Source organism: Calypte anna, chromosome Z (genome assembly GCF_003957555.1).
Source record: "Calypte anna isolate BGI_N300 chromosome Z, bCalAnn1_v1.p, whole genome shotgun sequence".
Lineage (NCBI taxonomy): Eukaryota > Metazoa > Chordata > Aves > Apodiformes > Trochilidae > Calypte > Calypte anna.
In genome coordinates this window covers 10,030,141-10,046,824 of record NC_044274.1, presented here as the reverse complement: position 1 = coordinate 10,046,824, position 16,684 = coordinate 10,030,141, and the positions used below count along the sequence as shown (strand labels likewise).

General features: G+C 55.3%; 3 protein-coding genes across 8 annotated transcripts; all 3 read left to right on the top strand.

The window, feature by feature from the left end:
• The first annotated feature begins 2,957 nt into the window (after window positions 1-2,957).
• On the top strand, window positions 2,958-7,530 carry DCTN3 (dynactin subunit 3). The gene is made up of 7 exons (XM_030467436.1): window positions 2,958-3,077; window positions 3,221-3,305; window positions 4,745-4,831; window positions 5,427-5,513; window positions 6,044-6,102; window positions 6,850-6,909; window positions 7,126-7,530. The coding sequence occupies exons 1-7, from the start codon at window positions 2,979-2,981 to the stop codon at window positions 7,213-7,215; spliced, it is 567 nt and encodes a 188-aa protein (XP_030323296.1). The 5' UTR covers window positions 2,958-2,978; the 3' UTR covers window positions 7,216-7,530.
• Window positions 7,531-8,431: 901 nt separating this feature from the next.
• RPP25L (ribonuclease P/MRP subunit p25 like) lies at window positions 8,432-11,156 on the top strand. 6 transcript variants are annotated; one of them, XM_030467430.1, is made up of 3 exons: window positions 8,481-8,538; window positions 9,600-9,738; window positions 9,818-11,156. In XM_030467430.1, the coding sequence occupies exon 3, from the start codon at window positions 9,827-9,829 to the stop codon at window positions 10,385-10,387; it is 561 nt and encodes a 186-aa protein (XP_030323290.1). In that variant the 5' UTR covers window positions 8,481-8,538; window positions 9,600-9,738; window positions 9,818-9,826; the 3' UTR covers window positions 10,388-11,156. The 6 variants fall into 6 exon arrangements, with proteins under 6 accessions (XP_030323295.1, XP_030323290.1, XP_030323289.1 ...); XM_030467429.1 differs by having other exon boundaries at window positions 8,482-8,646; XM_030467431.1 differs by lacking the exon at window positions 8,481-8,538 and adding an exon at window positions 9,074-9,390.
• A 2,867-nt stretch (window positions 11,157-14,023) lies between these two features.
• On the top strand, window positions 14,024-16,472 carry ENHO (energy homeostasis associated). The gene is made up of 2 exons (XM_030467208.1): window positions 14,024-14,167; window positions 14,762-16,472. The coding sequence occupies exon 2, from the start codon at window positions 15,058-15,060 to the stop codon at window positions 15,241-15,243; it is 186 nt and encodes a 61-aa protein (XP_030323068.1). The 5' UTR covers window positions 14,024-14,167; window positions 14,762-15,057; the 3' UTR covers window positions 15,244-16,472.
• Window positions 16,473-16,684: the final 212 nt, after the last annotated feature.

Genomic DNA, 16,684 nt, shown 5'->3' with positions numbered 1-16,684 from the left:
ACAGCTTTGAAATCTACACACAGAGCCACAGCTTTGAAATCCCTCTAGGGATGGTGAATCCACCACTGCCCTGGGCAGCCTGTGCCAATGCCTGACAACCCTTCCAGGGAAGAAATTTTTCCTCATATCCCATGTATGCCTCCCCTGGCACAACCTGAAGCTGTTTCTTCTTGTCTTGTTACTTGAGAGAAGAGGCCTACCTTCACCTCACTACAACCTCCTTTCAGGTAGCTGTAGAGAGGATTAAGGTCTCTCCTCATCCTCCTTTTCTCCAGACTGAACAACCCCAGTTTCCTCCTAAGACTTGTTCTCCAAAGACCCTTCACAAGCTTCGTTGCCCTTCTCTGAACTCACTCTAGACCCTCAGTGTCCTTCATGTAGTGAGGGGCCCAGAACTGAACACAGATTTTGAGATGTGGTCTCAGGACTAACATTGCCCTGGTCCTGCTGGCCACACTACTTCCCAGGGCAGGGGCACATGAAGTCACATCGAGGACACAAAAGGGGGAGGGCATATTTTGGACATAGGAGGGACCTGTTGGGGTCCAAAGTGATACATGGAACCACTCTATAGGACCTATGGCTGCTCTGGGTCAGGTCAGCCAGAGGGATGCTGTAAGTGGGTATGAGAGTGAAGAGGACTGTGAAGGTGAAAGAGTTTTGTGTGTGTGTGAAAGAGAGACAGTGTGTGTGGAGCAGGCTGCAGCAGGGTTTCCTCTGCATATGTGTGTGTGTGTATCAGGCTGCCAGTGGGGTTTCCCCCCATGTGCTGTTTGTGAGTGTGTCTGTGTCTGCCCCAGGCTGCAAGGTGGTCCCAGGGTGTTTGCTCTGGGGCAGTGTTGCCAGGGTGTGAGACAGCTAAGCCCTGGCACAGAACACCTGCAGCCACGGCACAGAGAAGTGGAGCTGGAGATAGATCAATGCAGCCTTAATTGGGGTCTCATGTCCCCTGTCACTTGCCAGGCCACAGATGATCGAGCGCCGTGGCCCCGGGGAGCCAGGAGGACACACATGGGCCCCTGTTCCCACTCGTTAGGCAGCTCAGGGGGTGATGTGTGTTTCCACTCTCCCTGGGGGGCTTGGGGACACAGCTGCTGTCACCTGAGTAACCAGCCCTGATCGATGCCATCTTTCTGCATCCCGCAGGGACTGTAATTGAGCAAGAGGGAGGAGACAGAGGATGGCAGGGACAATCCAGCCTAGCAGGAGGAGGGCTGAATCCAGCCTCAGTGCTGGGCTGGGCACAGGTGGACACAGAGCCATTGTCCCATCACAGGCTCCAGGGATGGGGATGAGGTTGAAGGCCTCCACTCAGCCCCAAGCAGCAGATCTGCTGTGCACTGCACATGGTGCTGGGGCTGTGGGCAGTCAACACCGTGGCTTCAGCCCCATTCCAAGGCTTGCAGGCTGGATGAGATCCTAAAGGGTGGTTGCTCTCCGGCTCCTGAGAATTGAGCCCAGTGCTTGAGCCCTTGGATTATGTGGATTTTCTCCCTTTGGGGAGGGGGGTGAAGTGTGACCCCTCTGGCGTGGGCATTTGTGTATTCATGAGCACTGGCACAGGCCACACCAGGGTCATCACTGTGTGTGTGCAGCCCCCAGCCTCTCCTGCAACCCCCAGCCACTTCTGCTAATGCAGCCATTTCTAATTGCTGCCTTTGTGGAACAAAGAGCACCTCTTCCCCTCTGAAGATCCCTCTTCCACAGCCCAGCTATCGATCTCTCGAAAAAAAAAAAAAAAAAAAGAAAAAGAAAAAGAAAAAGGAAAAAAAACCACAAACAAAAAAACCAAACAAAAAAACCCAACAAAAACCAGAGCACGTAGAGCCTCAGCCTGCTCCTCCTGCCCTAATGCTCTGCACAGCTCCTCCAGGGAGACTGGGTGGGGGGCACTGGGGTTGCTCAGGCCCTGGGCCACCCCACTGCTCCCTCCTACATGGTGGCAGCCCTGTACAACTCCCTGTAGGAACACATCGACAAGGACAAGGCTTTTTCAGGGCACAGTGGGTTTTGGGCTGAGCCAAGGGCACTGGGAGGGTCCCCAGAGAGGGACATTGCCAGACATGGTAACAAAATACTCATTTTTAGCAGACCGAAGACCTGGGTCAGACCAGGGTTTGACCCAAGAGCCTGATCTAGGAACTTGACTGGGTGGTCCCTAGCACTTGGGGCATGGCAGTGCAAGACCCAGCCCCACGCTTTAGGGACTGTGAGGGACAGAGATTGTCCCCCAGTTCCCTCTAGCACTGCTGAGTCTACGTGGGAATGATGAGGCAGGAGCAGGCTGAGCCCTGTGGTTGCTGGGGACTTCACAAGGTGCTCTGGAGAGTCCTGAACTTCTCCCTCTGCAGCCTGCAAAATCTCTGGGCTTTTTTCTCTGTGGCGGCTGCTGCTGCCATTAATTCACCTCATCCATTTGACAGATCCCTGTAACTGCGAGTGTCATTTGCAGGCAGTTCTGGGGCTGGGGTTGGCTGCTGCCTTCCTTACTGTCTCACTTTTTAGTGAGCATCCCCTAAGGGATGCAGAAAGGTGAACCTGGGCAGCCTGAGGCCTGGGGGAAAGTCGGCGGCAGCCTCCTGGATTTCAAAGGCCCTGAATACACATGACCCACAGATCGCTATATCAATTTCTTTTAATACATCCAAGAGCCTCTTTCCTGGCGGACCAGGCCTGAATGAAGCAGCAATCGACCCCCCGGTGGGGGCAGCGGGAGGCCTGCACGCCTGACTCTGCAGTGCAAATCGCCATCGACCGCCTGCAGACGCTCCTCTTCGCCTTGGAGAGGGGCTTCGCACCCTTCGCTTCCCTCCCCGGGAGCCGCCTCCCGCCCTCCATCACCCCTTTCCTCCCCTCCATCACCCCCTTCCCGCCTCGGCCTGCGCCGTTTCCACGGCAACGGCGGCCCCTAGCAGCGGGCCTCCATGGCAACGGGGCGGGCCGGAAGCGGCGGGCTCCTCCTTCCGGCCGGCGGGAAGATGGCGGCGCGGGCGGCGGAGCTGCAGCGGCTGCAATGGAGACTGGAGGTGCTGGAGCAGCGTGTCGGCAGCGGTGACGGAACCAGCGGGCCGCAAAAGGTACCGGGAGGCGTTCGGTGCGACCGGGAGGGACGTCTGTGCTGGCCTGGGGAGCCGGCAGAAGTCCCGGCCCGGCGGGGTCTGAGGTACCTCGGGCTCAACGAGGTGTGACGGGCCCGTCCCCTTCCTCTGTGCGACTGCAGGTGGCGGACGAGCTGGTGAAAGTGCAGGTGGCGCTGAACACCATCGCCGGCAAGAGGGAGAGGATCAAAATCCTCTTCAAGAAAAGTGAGCGGCCTCCAGGAGGGGAACCAGGAGGCGTCGGGCCGGGGAGGGAGTGCACAGACTGAAGGAGCCTTTGTGCCGTTTCACTGCTCTAAACAAAATTCCCTTTCTCCTCTTCCTCCCTTCCCCCCCCCCTTCCGTTCGACCCCCGTTGTCTTCGGATTCTTGTTTTGCATGTTTGGCAGATAAATAAGTAACAACACTATTGCCCCCAGCATAAGAAGGGCACGGAGCTGTTGGAGCAAATCCAGAGGAGGGCCACGAAGATGTGCAGAGGGCTGGAGCACCTCTCTTGTGACAGGCAGAGATGGGGTTGTTCAGCCTAGAGAAGGCTCCAGAGAGACCTTAGGTCACTTTCCAGTACCTGGAGGGTACTACAGGAGCCACAGAAAAGCTGGGGAAGGACTTCTTAAAAGGACGTCAAGTGAGAGGATGAAGCAGAATAGTTTTAAGCTGGAAGAGGGGACATTTAGGTTAGATATTAGGAAGAAATTCTTTCCTGTGAGGGTGGTGAGACACTGTCCGAGATTACCCAGGGAAATTGTGGCTGCCCCCTCCCTGGAATTGTGCAGGGACAGGCTGGATGGGGCTTGGAGCCAGTGCAAGGGGGTTGGAACAACATCATCTTTAGCACTCCTCCCAGCCCAAACCATTCTGTGAGTCTATGAATTGAGTCAGATCTTTCTGCTGGAAATTCTCCCCCTCAGCTTATAGGGCTGGCAAATAGGTCCTGCAACCAGTTATTTGTTTGATGTCTGCCTGTATCAGTGCCATTGTTTGCTCCACCTGAAATGCAGCCCTTGAAGGCTGTTGGAGTATGAACACCTGAAGTGACTTCTTGGGAGAGCAGCTCTCCCCAGTGTGTGTGGTGGGAGCAATGAGGATCACAGTCAGCCACAGGTGGGCAGATCTGGGGAGCTTCCTCTGAACTGGAGGAGATCAGGAGTTGACACTGGAGTGGTGCTTTTTCCTGCCAGGCTGCCGCTTGGCCAGGTTTTGCTGTCTGGTATCACAGAAGGAGGAAGCTGCATAGGGAAGGTTGTTGAGGTCCAAGGCTGTGGTGTCCATTTGGTATAAAAAAAATGTAAACTGTGTGTTTAGATCATTTTCAGAACTGGGGTAGAGGGAGCTACCAGCTGGTTTTCTTTCAAGGGCAGGAAGAAGCAGATTTCACTGACCTTTGGTATGACTGTATAAATTAAAAGCAAGCACAGCTGGTGTCCATAGCAAAGCAGTTATTTGGTTTGAGTCATTTGGCAGTTCATGCTCACAGTGCCCCAAAGTTCTCAATCTCTACAGAAATTCATAAATCTGAAATTAACTGACCGTAAATGGGCAGTGTTTACAGAGGAACCTGGTGTATAGCATGGGGGGAAACAGCACTTCTAAATGCAATAATGTGTCTCCTACATTTTTGTCTCCAAACCTGGTTTCCCTTCTAGTTGAAGATGTAATAAAATACCTTGACCCTCAGTACATTGATAGGATGGCTGTTCCAGATGCCATGAAGCTGCAGTTCATCTTGGCAGGTATGGCATGAAATGAGAGGAGACAGGGTTGGGTTGTTTTTCGGTTTTTTTAGCACTGCAAAAGTTGGCCATTAACCTAAGGTGGATTGGTATTGATTTCTCTTCTTTAGTTGTAAAGATCTGGCAAGGGTTTGTTAAAAGGATGTCAGTCACCCCTGGTGCTCCTTTGTGTGTATCCACACTGCAGTTTTATTAGTTCTGATCTTTTTAGTATTGTTCAGTTTAACTCTGAATTAATAAAAGGTTGAAAATTAAAACTGGAGCTAGAGCAGTTTTCCTCAACCCTCTCCCAGTACTCTTTAGGCTGTGATAAAATTGGAAGACCTTTGGATGTACTTCTGAATACCTTCTAGTCTTCTCTTTTGCCCCAAAGATTTTGGTTCAGCCTTGCGTTGGCATGGTCTGCAAATGGAACCTGGTGGAGATTCTCCTGCCTTAGATTGGTTTGAACCAAGATCCAGAGATGAGCAACACGTAAATCTAAATCAAACCATGAACAACAAGGTGGAAGTGTTACTTCAGCAGCATTTGTGGAAAGCCAGAGCAGTGTCCCTGTACTGATGTTGTACTGATGTTCTTGTCCCTCCCTAACCAGAGGAGCAGGTTCCTCTTGCTTCCCGAGCAGCCCTTCTGGAGCAGGTGAAGAACCTCCAGCCCATTTTGGACAGTGCCAGTATCCGAGGTAGGCTTGTTCTTCAGCAACTTTGAGATGGAAATGTTCCAGGCTGTTGCCTATCCTGTTTTCCTTTTTTTTTTCTTTTTTTCTTTTTCTTTCCCTTGTGACCTCAGACTAGACAAGAGGACAGCTAAGCACCCAACTGGGTGTGAGTAAAGTAGGTATAAACTCACTGGGATGTCTGCTCCTCTCTCATGCTGCTCTAACATCCCATACAAGGTCAAGAAGGTGACAGAGTAGGATGGGAAGCAGGTTAGAGACAGCAGCTTGACAGCCTGTTAGTTTTTGACTGTCTCACTACTGGCATCTCCTGTCTCATGTCATCCAGCAGGGGATAGCAGATAAAGCTGGTATTTATTGTACAAGGTAGCTCGGGTTTTTTTCTGCCATACAAAATGTGTGTTTGTGGTGTGTAACACTGGGATTCAATGAGTGAAGTTCTGTGATGTGATCACGGAGAAGGAATGATCTTTATTTTGGGAGCTAATCCCATGGACTATAAAAAATTAAAATTGACTTGTTTTCTGTGTTTTCAGCTGTTCCTGACCATGCAGCCAAGCTACAGCGACTGTCTCAGATCCACATACAGCAGCAGGTAGTGTGAATATTCTTGACAGCCTTGACTAGCAGGCAGGAAGAATGTCAGTGGCTGTGCTGACACTTCTGTACTTGCAACTGCTTGAACTGTTGATTTATAGCAGTTATTTTCAATCCCAGCATATTTACACTGCAGTCCTAAAAAAGTGTTAGCACTCTGGGGAGGAAGTAGCTGGGATTTATGACATCTGAGTCTGAGCTAGAAGAGTGTTCTGCCTGCTGTAACTGTACTCAGTACAGAGGTTTGAGGGGCACATGCAAAGCAGTGGGAGGTTTAACCAGCTGGTATTCCTGCCTTCACTGGGACACTGAGGTAAGGCACTGCACTCTTCTTCTGGTGTCCCTGTTCTCTGGAAGGCTGTTAGTACTGTCATGTTGTCACTTCACCTTTTCACATTTGAGTGTCCCTGGAACTGGGGATAGGTAGCCTGGGCAGCACCTAATGCCCCCTTTCAGCATTTTGCTGCGAGTTCCTGTTCCGGAGCAAGCAAAGCAAGAATTCTGAGAAGAGACAGACAGCAGTGCAAGCCCAGGGGGCTCTGGTGCTTTGTCAGGATGAGTGTTTGTAACCTTTCTCTTGACCACTGAAACCCTTCCAGCTGCAGTGAGTAGCCACAGCCAGTGTCTGAGCTCTGCTCTCACTGCTGGCCTCGGGTGAGTTTCCCCTCCACGCTCTCAGGGACTAGGAGGACACCTGCCCTTCAGTTCATTTACTTCTCAGTCACTGTGGTTCTCCTCTTTGCAGAAACAACGCCACGAGCTCACGGATAATGTCAAGACACTCCTGGAGGACTACAACAAAGTGGTATCCTTTGAGTCTTGGGCTTGACATAGCTGAAATGCCTGGGCTGCTTATCTCCTCAGATGTTGGATCCCCCACCCCACTCTGGGTTCAAGGGCCAGTGCCCTTCTGGACACGGTGACACTCGTGTCCCTGTCGTGCTCCTCTCAGGAGCAGACCGAAAGGCTTTATACAGCCTGGTACTTCTTTCTCTGCAGTTTCCTTAAGAGTCACTTCCAGACCCTGCTTCTCTCCAAGCAGTTTGTCCAGTGGAATGAAATACTGACACGCCTGGAAGCAGCCAAGGAAGCGAAACCTGTGGCAGAGTGATGGCAGAGCCAAGAGCATGGGGAACCCTGGGACCTTGCTGCTTTTTGGTCACTCTGGAGATGCAGCAGCACAACTATCACCCTGTCATTTTAGTATTTTCCCACTTGTAAGCATGCTGCAAATGACATTGCAGGCTCTCAGGTGGCACTTTGGCTCCACAGGTCCTCTGTGCCAGTCCTGAGTTGAAGCCACACTGTTCCTTAATGTGCCGCTGTTTGCAAATCTTGCACTTCCCAGAGATACTTTTTGGTTTGTAACATATTTTAAAAACCCTTCCTGCTCTTGCTGTCGATCGTAGTAAAGTCCTAAAATGCTTTTGGGTTGTCTTTTCCTCCCCTGGGCACTCTGCTGGGACAGACTGACCCTACCTGTGTAGCTTTCCCCACGCAGTGTGCTGTGGAGGCTTTGGGGCAGCCCATGGGAGGTTCCTTGTGGGTTTTTTTCAGCCTTGGGCTGAGGACACGTACATCCCCTTTGGTATTAGAGCTTTCCCTGGGCTGCAGCACATGCTTCTCTGACCCATTCTTCCTGTGCTGCCTGCAACCATGAGAATCATGGAGTTTTTGCCCAGGCTGTTGTCATCCTTGCCCTGGCAGGAAGCAGCAGCTCCTGCCTTTGTCTTCCCTCCATCCTGCCTCTGCTGCCAGACAGAGGCCCTTTCATAGAACCACAGGTTTGAGGTGGAAGGGACCTTAAAGGAGTTCCAACCCCCCTGCCATGGTCGGGGACACCTCTCTCTAATCCAGGTTGTTCCAAGCCTCATCCAGCCTGGCCTTGAACACTTCTAGGGATGGGGCAGCCACAGCTTCCCTGGGCAGCCTCACGTCCAGGTGTGCCCCTTCCCCTTTGGAGGGGCCCATGAGCTTCCTCTGCACCTCCCCTGAAGTTTCTCCTGGCACAGAGGTCTTCCCGAATGTGGGATCATATTTACGGGAGGGTCCCAAACCCTCCTGCTCGGTGACACACGGACCTGGGAGCCCCGCAGGAATGGGGCGGGATCCCAGCAGGGAATTCTGGAGGAGCTGGGCTGCAAGCCCGCGACCTTTGGGTGCCTGGCGATTTCTGCTGGCCGGGACACCGAGCTGGGTTTTGACGTTCCTGGGTCCCATCGAACCGGTGCCAGCAGCCGGTGCCGGGGATCCGGCAGGGTCGGCCCAAGCGAGGCGGGGGCGGTTCGGCAGCCCGGGCCCAGCCCCTGCGCATGCGCCCTGCGGCCGCCGCCGCCATCTTGTGGCGAGGGGAGCGCTGAGGCGGACGCAGGTGAGAGCCCATCCGGCACCCCCACCCCCTCGGAACCGAGTCCCGGCTTTCCCCCAGGCACCGGTACTGCATTCCGGCATCCTCTCGGGACCCTATAGAAGCATATGGCCTCCCCGTGGGGCCGCTGAGACCAGCCCGGCCCCCCTCAGCGCCACCTGGCCGCCCTACATGGTGGGTCCTGTGACTCCGGCCTGGCCTCCCCTCAGGCCCCTGTGGAACCCTGGAGTCCCGTTTGCCCCTTTCTTGGCCTTCCTAACCCCTTGCCAACGGAGAGCTCGGCCTTCCCTGCCGCCCTCTGGCAGTCCCCATCCCCGGTAGCAGCGGGGTCCCCTCCTGCGGAGCCTGGCGCACCTAGCAGAGGGGGGGAGTTGTGCCGCCCCCTCCCCAGCACCCATGTCGGCCTTGTGCCGTGCTGGGGGCGAGGGCCGTGCTTCCCGAGCACGGAGGGCGGGAGCATTCACCAGCGTCGTCTCTGTAGGGGTTATGGTACAAGGGACTGCTCTGGGTGGAACAGGGCTCAGGGATCTGTTGGTGACAAAGCCTGAGTGCAGCATGCTGGGGGATTTGGGTCTTTCTGTGACGGGGAGGAGGGTTCCCTACACAGATTTAGCAAATCCTCCGTCAGAATGCTTAGTCAAGGATCCCTGCCTGGCAGAGAGGGTAGCTACAAAACTGGGGTTTCTGCCTTTTCACTTTACCTTGGAGAACCCTTTTTTTGTTGTTGTGCTTTTCTGGTTTTTTGTTCTACTTCTTGCTGGCTCCGTGTCTCCTGCCTGCAGCCCCTGACTTGCAGTCTCCCTAGTGACCTGTGCAGTTTCATCAAGGCATCCAGTCCCAAGTCTTTCACTTAGGTTAGCCAGTTGTGGGGCTCTGAGCACCCTCTGATCTTGTCTCTTTAACATACTGGATCTACAGGTGAGCTGTGCCTGGGTCCTTCATGCTCACGTTCCGGTGTGGTTCAACAGGTGTAACTATGGTGAGAATTTGTCTGGCTTCCTGATAACCTCAGCTCACTCATGTGTTCTCTGTTTTTTCCTGGGATGCTACCTGTATTTTTTACTTTGCCCTGCTGTAACGTTATCCTATACCTTTCACCTGTTGGGACACCTGTTGTCCTCTGGCAGTCTTCATGTGGTGAGTATGTGGTGAGCCAAGGAAGACTGGGATAGGAGTGACTCTGCAGTGCAAATTCTTGCTGATCTTTTAAATGTGATGCTTCGGGATCCCAAGTTCTGATCGCTTAGAGTGCCCTTTGGGGCAAAGGTAATTACTTGTGGTGAGAGTTTCTTTGCACAGCAGTTACAGTGGGAGTTAGTATTAATGGATCTGTTTTCTGTTTCAGCACTGCAGAATGGAGAACTATAAGAAGACCAAGATTGTGGAGAAACCTTGTCCCCTTCCTTTCACAAACCTGCCCCCTGATATTATTGAAATGAAAGTGAAGGATGGGAGCAAAATCAGAAATATCATGGGCTATGCCATTGGCAAGATGGAGCTGGACTCAGTGAGGCAGATTCTTTTCACTGGCTCAGGCAAGGCTGTCAGCAAGACCATTACCTGCGTGGAAATCATGAAACGAAGGCTGAAAGAGCTGCACCAGATCACCAAAGTGCTCTTCAGACAGATCGAAGAGATCTGGGACCCCATTGTGCCTGAGGCAGGTCTGGATGCCTTGACAGTGAAGAGAAACATTCCTGCCATATGTGTCCTACTCAGCAAAGATGCCCTCGATCCTCAGGAACCAGGATACCAGGCTCCGGGCTCTGTTGATGCCTTCTGCATTGAGACACTTAAATCAGAGTCCCAGGGCCAGATGAAGAGGAAGCAGGGTGGAGGAAGGGGAGCTGGCAGCACAGGGAAGCACCCTCGATCTGCTGGAGCAGGATCTGGGGAGCCCTGCACAAAGTCCTGAGGTGCCACCGCCACTTTTGGGTGTAGTTTGGGGATTTACAGAAACGAGCCAGCTGCTATAGCTGGAAAGCTGCTGCTGAATACGGGGGCTTGCAGAGTTGGTGGGGGGAGGGCAGGAGAAGTTAACTCTTTCCAAATGGATGTGACTGTAGCTGTCTGAAATGGCGTTTTGACAAGTTCCCTTGTCAAAGGCTGCCAGGCTGTACTCCTGAGCATGTGGTTCAGGGAAAAATGGGAGTTGTGTCTGCTGGAGCAAGGGCTGTTGGCATCTTGTCAGGGAGCCCCAGCAAGCAGATGCTCACCCAGAGGGTTCCAGCTGACCAGGGCAGTGCAGCAGGCACGTGTGGCCAGTGGAGATGACTCTTACTGTGACACAGAGAAGAGGTGGGACCCAACATGGATTAACCTAGTGGCCACCTGCATCACCAGAACTCGTGCAGTCAAGCAGTGAGGTACGGGTTGGGTCAGCCACTTTGTGCCTCATGGTCCATCTGCTGAGCCTGTCAGGCATTTTGGATGTGGGACTGCAGGGATACGACTCTGGGCTTGTGTGTACATGGTGCCCTTTTTGTCTTCCTCTCACCTCAGTGGGGCTGATGGTTACACCTTGCTCTGCAAAAGTGGCAGGAGTCAACTTGGGATGTAACCAGCCTGAAATCCTGCAGGTGGGGTGGTGGTCACAGTAAGCTCCAAAGGACCTTGTTCTTTCCCCTTTCTGCTCCTTTGTATGTACAGAGATGGGCTGAAAATAAAATTTCCTCTTTGTGTAAGGTGAAATTTGTTATGTCTTCCTCATCCCACTGGAGGTCACCCTGTGAACGTTGTTGTTGAGGCTGCTACAGACCCCTGGAACTCCACTCAGCTCTCTGTGAGAAGCAAGGTCCCACGTTTGTTCTTCTCATAGCTGCTGATGGACCCAGGTGCAAGGCAGGAGATGTTTGTGGTCCTCCTTTCACCATTCACTCTTAAAATCCAAGAAAGGTGGAGTTCTTGTTGCTAGGAAGCTTGTTGGTTTGGTTTGGTTTTGGGTTTTTTTGTGTGTGTTCTTTTTAACTGACTGGAACTAAAGTCTCAAAAACACTTGGACTAAAATCTGCCAAATGAGGCAAAGGATGTAGGATCTTTCCTTGTGCCATGGTTTTCCTTCTGGAGCAGCTCTGGTAAGTCATGCTGGTCAGGAAAAAAGTGCTGTTCCCTGCAACAGGCAGACTCACCAGAACAACCCCAGCATTGCCTGTCATGTCCTTCCCAGGTCACTGCCTGTGTCGGCGAGCTCCAGCTGGACCTGATGCTCTGCTTTGTTGAGTTAATGGGAAACATAAGCATTTAAAGAAGAGATTTTACCTAAATCAGGGGGAGCAGGAGAGAGGTGGTGTATTACCTGTGTGACCCACAGAGCTCATGGGGTGCTCTGGAAAATGAGCAGAACTCTGCTGTGCCAGCACAGGTGGAACCTGGAGGTGGGGCAGAGATAAAGCCATCGATCTGGTGGTGTTTCCAGCTGCTGCTCTCTTACATCTAAGGAGGAGGCTGCATTTCTTGGCTAATAAGTGATAAATGCCAAAGAAAGATGCTGGAGTGTCCGATGAGATGGCTTCTAACATCACAACCAGCAATGTGTTTGTGTTTGTTTGCTGTTAAAAGCAGTCTCATAGCAGAGGGACAGATCCTTAAAACAGCTCCCACGTGGCAGTGGTGCATTTCACACCTCCTCATCAAAGCTGCAAAGGGACTGTTTGTTGGTTTGTTCTTTTTTATTTTATTTTATTGTGCCGTTTGGAAGTTGCCCCCAGCTGACTGCGGTGCCTTTTTCCCTTCTTGGGTGCTGTGGCACTTGGTGGTGCTGAAGCTTTCCTTCCCCTTGGCAGACCATGGGGTCAGCCAGGAGCACTTCCTAGCTTCCTGATGGATTTGTTCTTCATCCATTCTTCATCCAGCTGCCTCTTTTCTCCTGGTGTCACAGTGTGCAGGGCTGCCTGGTGGGACGGGTTCCCAACACCCTGGTCCCCCTGTGTCACTGCCATGTGTCTGTGCCACCACGAGGACACGTGGCCTGGCTGTGGCTTCTCAGAGCAGCTGCAGATGCCAGGGCCTCATCCCTGGGCATCTCCAGGAGCCCCCACAGCCATGGGGAGGGGTCCCTGCATGCTCCCCAGCCACCTCCCCTGGGTGTCACCTCTGTGCCCTTCACCAGGAGCATCCCTGCTTCTGAGTGACACTTCACACCAGAGCTCTGGCTCCAGCCCCTGCACAGTGCCTGGCAGTTGAGGATCATGGGGGTGCAAAGTGCCCCCACCTAGGAAGGGGCTGCCCTGTGCCTCAGTTTCCCCTTGCACAAGACAGGGAGGAGCCCCCTGTGCCTATGAGGCTGTCACCACCCAGGTTCCCGTGGCACCACATTTGGGGTGGACTCTAGGACTGTCTGGGCAGAGACCCCCAGCCCAGGGTAGTGACCAGACCCCCAGCATCCTCACGCCCCTGGTGTGCACGGGGCCAGGGTGCACCAGTGCACGTGTCTGTGCACGCACCTGGGCTCGCACAAGTACGTGCAAACACACACGTGTGTGCAAGGGCAGGCACCAGCAGGGTGAGCCAAACAGTGGTGACAGGGCTCAGCTGTCAGTGATCCGTTGGGCCACACAGGAGCTGTGTAGGCAGTGTGGGCAGTACAGGCAGGGGGGCATTACGGGCAGGGGGAAGGGGGACACTAGGGGCAGGGCAGTAGAGTGAGGGGGGGCATTAAGGGAAGGGGGCCATTAGGGGCAGGGCAGTACAGGCAGGGGGGGCATTACGGTCAGGGGGTACATTAGGGGCAGGGGGTGCATTACAGGTAGGGGGGGCATTACCGGCAGGGCAGTAGAGGCAGGGGAGGCATTATGGGCAGGGCAGTACAGGAAGGAGGCATTACAGTCAGGGGGAGCATTACGGGCACGGGGGCATTACAGGAAGGGGGGCATTAGGGGCAGAGGGTGCATTAGGGGCAGGGGGGCATTAGGGGCAAGGGGTCATTATAGGAAGGGGGGCATTATGGGCAGGGGGGCATTAGGGGCAGGGGGTGCATTAGGGGCAGGGGGGGCATTAGGGGCAGGGGGGGCATTAGGGGCAGGGGGTGCATTAGGGGCAGGGGGGGCATTAGGGGCAGGGGGGCATTAGGGGCAGGGGGGGCATTAGGGGCAGGGGGGCATTAGGGGCAGGGCATTAGGGGCAGGGCATTAGGGGCAGGGGGCATTACGGACAGGACAGTAGAGGCCGCGGAAGCATTAAGGGCAGGGCCGTACGGGCAGGGTGCATTACGGGCAGAGGAGCATTAGGGGCAGGGGGGCATTAGGGGCAGGGCATTAAGGGCAGGGGGTGCAGCTGGGATGGGCCAGAACCGGGCCCGGGACCGGCTGGGCCGGCAGAGCGCGCGCTACCCGCCGGCGTTTCCCCGCCGCTCACGTGGTCGCCGGGGAAGGGGGCGGGACCCGAGCTCAGGGCTCGGCCAATGGGAAACCGAGGGGCGGGGAACGGCGACCAATCATGAGAGGGGGGCGGGGCCTCCCCGAGCCCCGGTGCCGGCGGGAGGGTGGCGGGCAGCGCGAGCGGGGCTGCGGCACTTTGCCGGGGTCCGGCGGTACCGGCAGCGGTACCGGCAGCGGTACCGCGGCACCGCTCCGCATCCGGGACCCCGCACCGGGACCCCGCTCCGGGATCCTGCTCCCCGCCGGGACCTGACACCAGAAGCGCCGTCCGCCCACCCGCCGGCGGGGTCCCGGCGGTTCCCGGGGAGAAGTGGAGGCAGGTGGGTAACTCCGGGACCCCGCGAAGGGAGAGCGGATCGGGCGGGACCTGTTGCTGGCCGGTGTCCCGCCGCGGGCCGGGGACTTCGCGGATGTTGAGCTTCTCGGCGGGGCGAGGGGTTAGAGGGTTCGGGGACCCCCGGAATCTGCCCGGTCTGGGTAAAAAGCACAAGGAGGGCAGCCCCGGACCGCCACCTGCTGCCTGCCCATGTACTCGACCCGTTTTGGGGTGCGGGACCTGGCAGCGGGGTGCAGACAGCAGGAAAAACAGGTTAGACGGGGGGAGAGGGGTCAAGACCTGTGCCGAAGTCAACCGGAGCCACCCAGGGTGCCCCGGGAAGGAGATGATGGAGTCGGTCTCTCACGGGGGACACACGCAGCTTGGTGGCCCTTGCAGGAGGCAAAGGCGGGACAGCCGTGATGGGGGGTGCTGGAAAGATTCCCCCAAACAGCAGCTGACCTGCGAGGTGCTGCAGCCTCCAAACTCCAGTGGAGTTTGAGCTTTGGGGTCTCTGCCCACTGGTACCTCTACGGCCCGTCCTGAAGGGCCTGTGCAGCCCTCGGTCCAGCAGTAACAGTGACTTTCTCCCTTCCAGGTGCAAGAGAGAGGAGAGGGGTCCCTTTGTCCCTCCTGCCCTACTGGAGGAGGGGAAGCTGAAGGAAAGCTCCAATTGATCCTTCCCAGCAGCACGGTGAAGCCCAGGATACAGGTCTGAGCAGCCAAAATGTGATGGGACGACACTGACCTGCCCCATCCTGCCACCAGCACCACCACCATCCCCTCTGTACCTGCCAATGCCAGTGGGTACAGGCTGCTCTCCTGATTGCTGCACTGGCATCCCCAGTGTGGGGCCGAGTTCTGGACCTCAGTTCTCCCCGTGGGACAGAGGCAATGGGGGCTGCTCTCTCCACTGCAGCAATAGTGGCGATTTCTTTTAACTGTGTCGTCGTGTTGCTCATCCTCATCCTCTTCCTCATCCTCTGCAAGGCCTGCAGGACCCCCTCGTGCCCTCAAAAGAGCCAAGCTTCTGATGCAGATGAGACAAAGAATGAAGAGAAGTACCTCCTGCATCCCTGAGCTGCCTGGGAACTTGGGTACCCAGCTGAGCTGAAGGAGTCGTGCCAGCCTGGATGGCTGTGCTGGGACTGGGACACAGAACCAGGCAGGATTAGAGCAGAGAGGATGCCGAGCTGCTCACTGGGGCTGTGACACAGGGCACAGCCCTTTGCCTGCCTGGTTTGGTGTGTGAAGTCCCTGTGGATGCCCACAGTGACCATGGGGATGGAGAGCCAGCAGCTAGGGATGTGCTATGGGGATAATTGTGCCTGTCTCAGCAGCCAGGGAGTGCAGCAGGAGCCTAGCCCTTGTCTGCACCCCATGTTTGGGGACAGACTGTGGGCTGCTCCCTGCTGCTCATGGCCTGGGACAGTGGCCACTGCACCACAGACCCAAGCATGGCCAGCCAGGGGCTTGGAGAGGGGAAGCAGCACAGCTAGCATGGGCACCAGTCCCTGAGAGGGCTGGCTGGCCATGGTGGGATGTGCCCAGGGGGACCCCAGCAGGCCTGGACCCATCAGCAGAGCAGGGTGTTCCTGATCTGGGTGTCTTTGTGGGTGGCTCCACAGCCACAGGAGGGCATTTGGTACCTGTCTGCCCCAGCAGCCAATTTAATGAGCTATGAGAGGGTCTGCATGGTCTGTCCATTTGTCCACAGTCTTGTCTGTCAAGTCCCCCCTAGCATTAGCACCAACACTGCCAGGCAAACAGCCCTTGTGTTCCTGCCTGTCCTCCTGCCTGCTCCCAGCCAAGGCCAGCCCTGGGGGTTTGACCTGCCTGCAGTCAGCAGATGTACCCTCGTTGGTGTCCCCATCCCCGCTGAGACCAGCCTGGGGTGGCTTTTCTCTGGGGAAGGGGGGACACATGGGGATAGATTGAGGGTGCCAGGGACAAACACCACTATCGCTCCCTTGGGACCACTGTGGCTCCGTGGGGAGAGATGCTGCTGGCCTGGCTCACCCCCAAACCTAGTAGCTGCCTTCGCCTGCCCTGCCTGTAGGTGCTGTGCTTTTTGGAAGGCTCTGCCCTGCCCATCCTAGAGCTGAGCAGTAGCCAAGGTCCCCGCTGGCACAGATGCTGCAATAAGGGGACAGAGATGTGGGCTGTGCTGGGAGGGATGCTGGCCAGGCTTCCTCTGAAGGATTGGCCAGACCTGGCACAGCCTGTGTTTCATCCTTATGTCAGGTGTAGCTAACTCATGCCTTTGCAGCAGTGTTTTTACTAGACTAATAAACTGATTGTAGGACCTAGGCAGTGTCTCTGAGCTCTGCCCAGCGCCTGGAAAGATACGGGGAGGTGGCATGCCCTGCCAGTCCTACTGCCAGAAGCTGATGTCCCTGCAGAACTGTGGGAGGTTTGCTGGGTAATGGTGGCAAGGAAAGACTTATGTCTGCATCTGCCTGTGGTTTTTAAATGCTGTGTGAGAAACCTGGTGGGCATTTCATGCCCACAGCATTTCTGC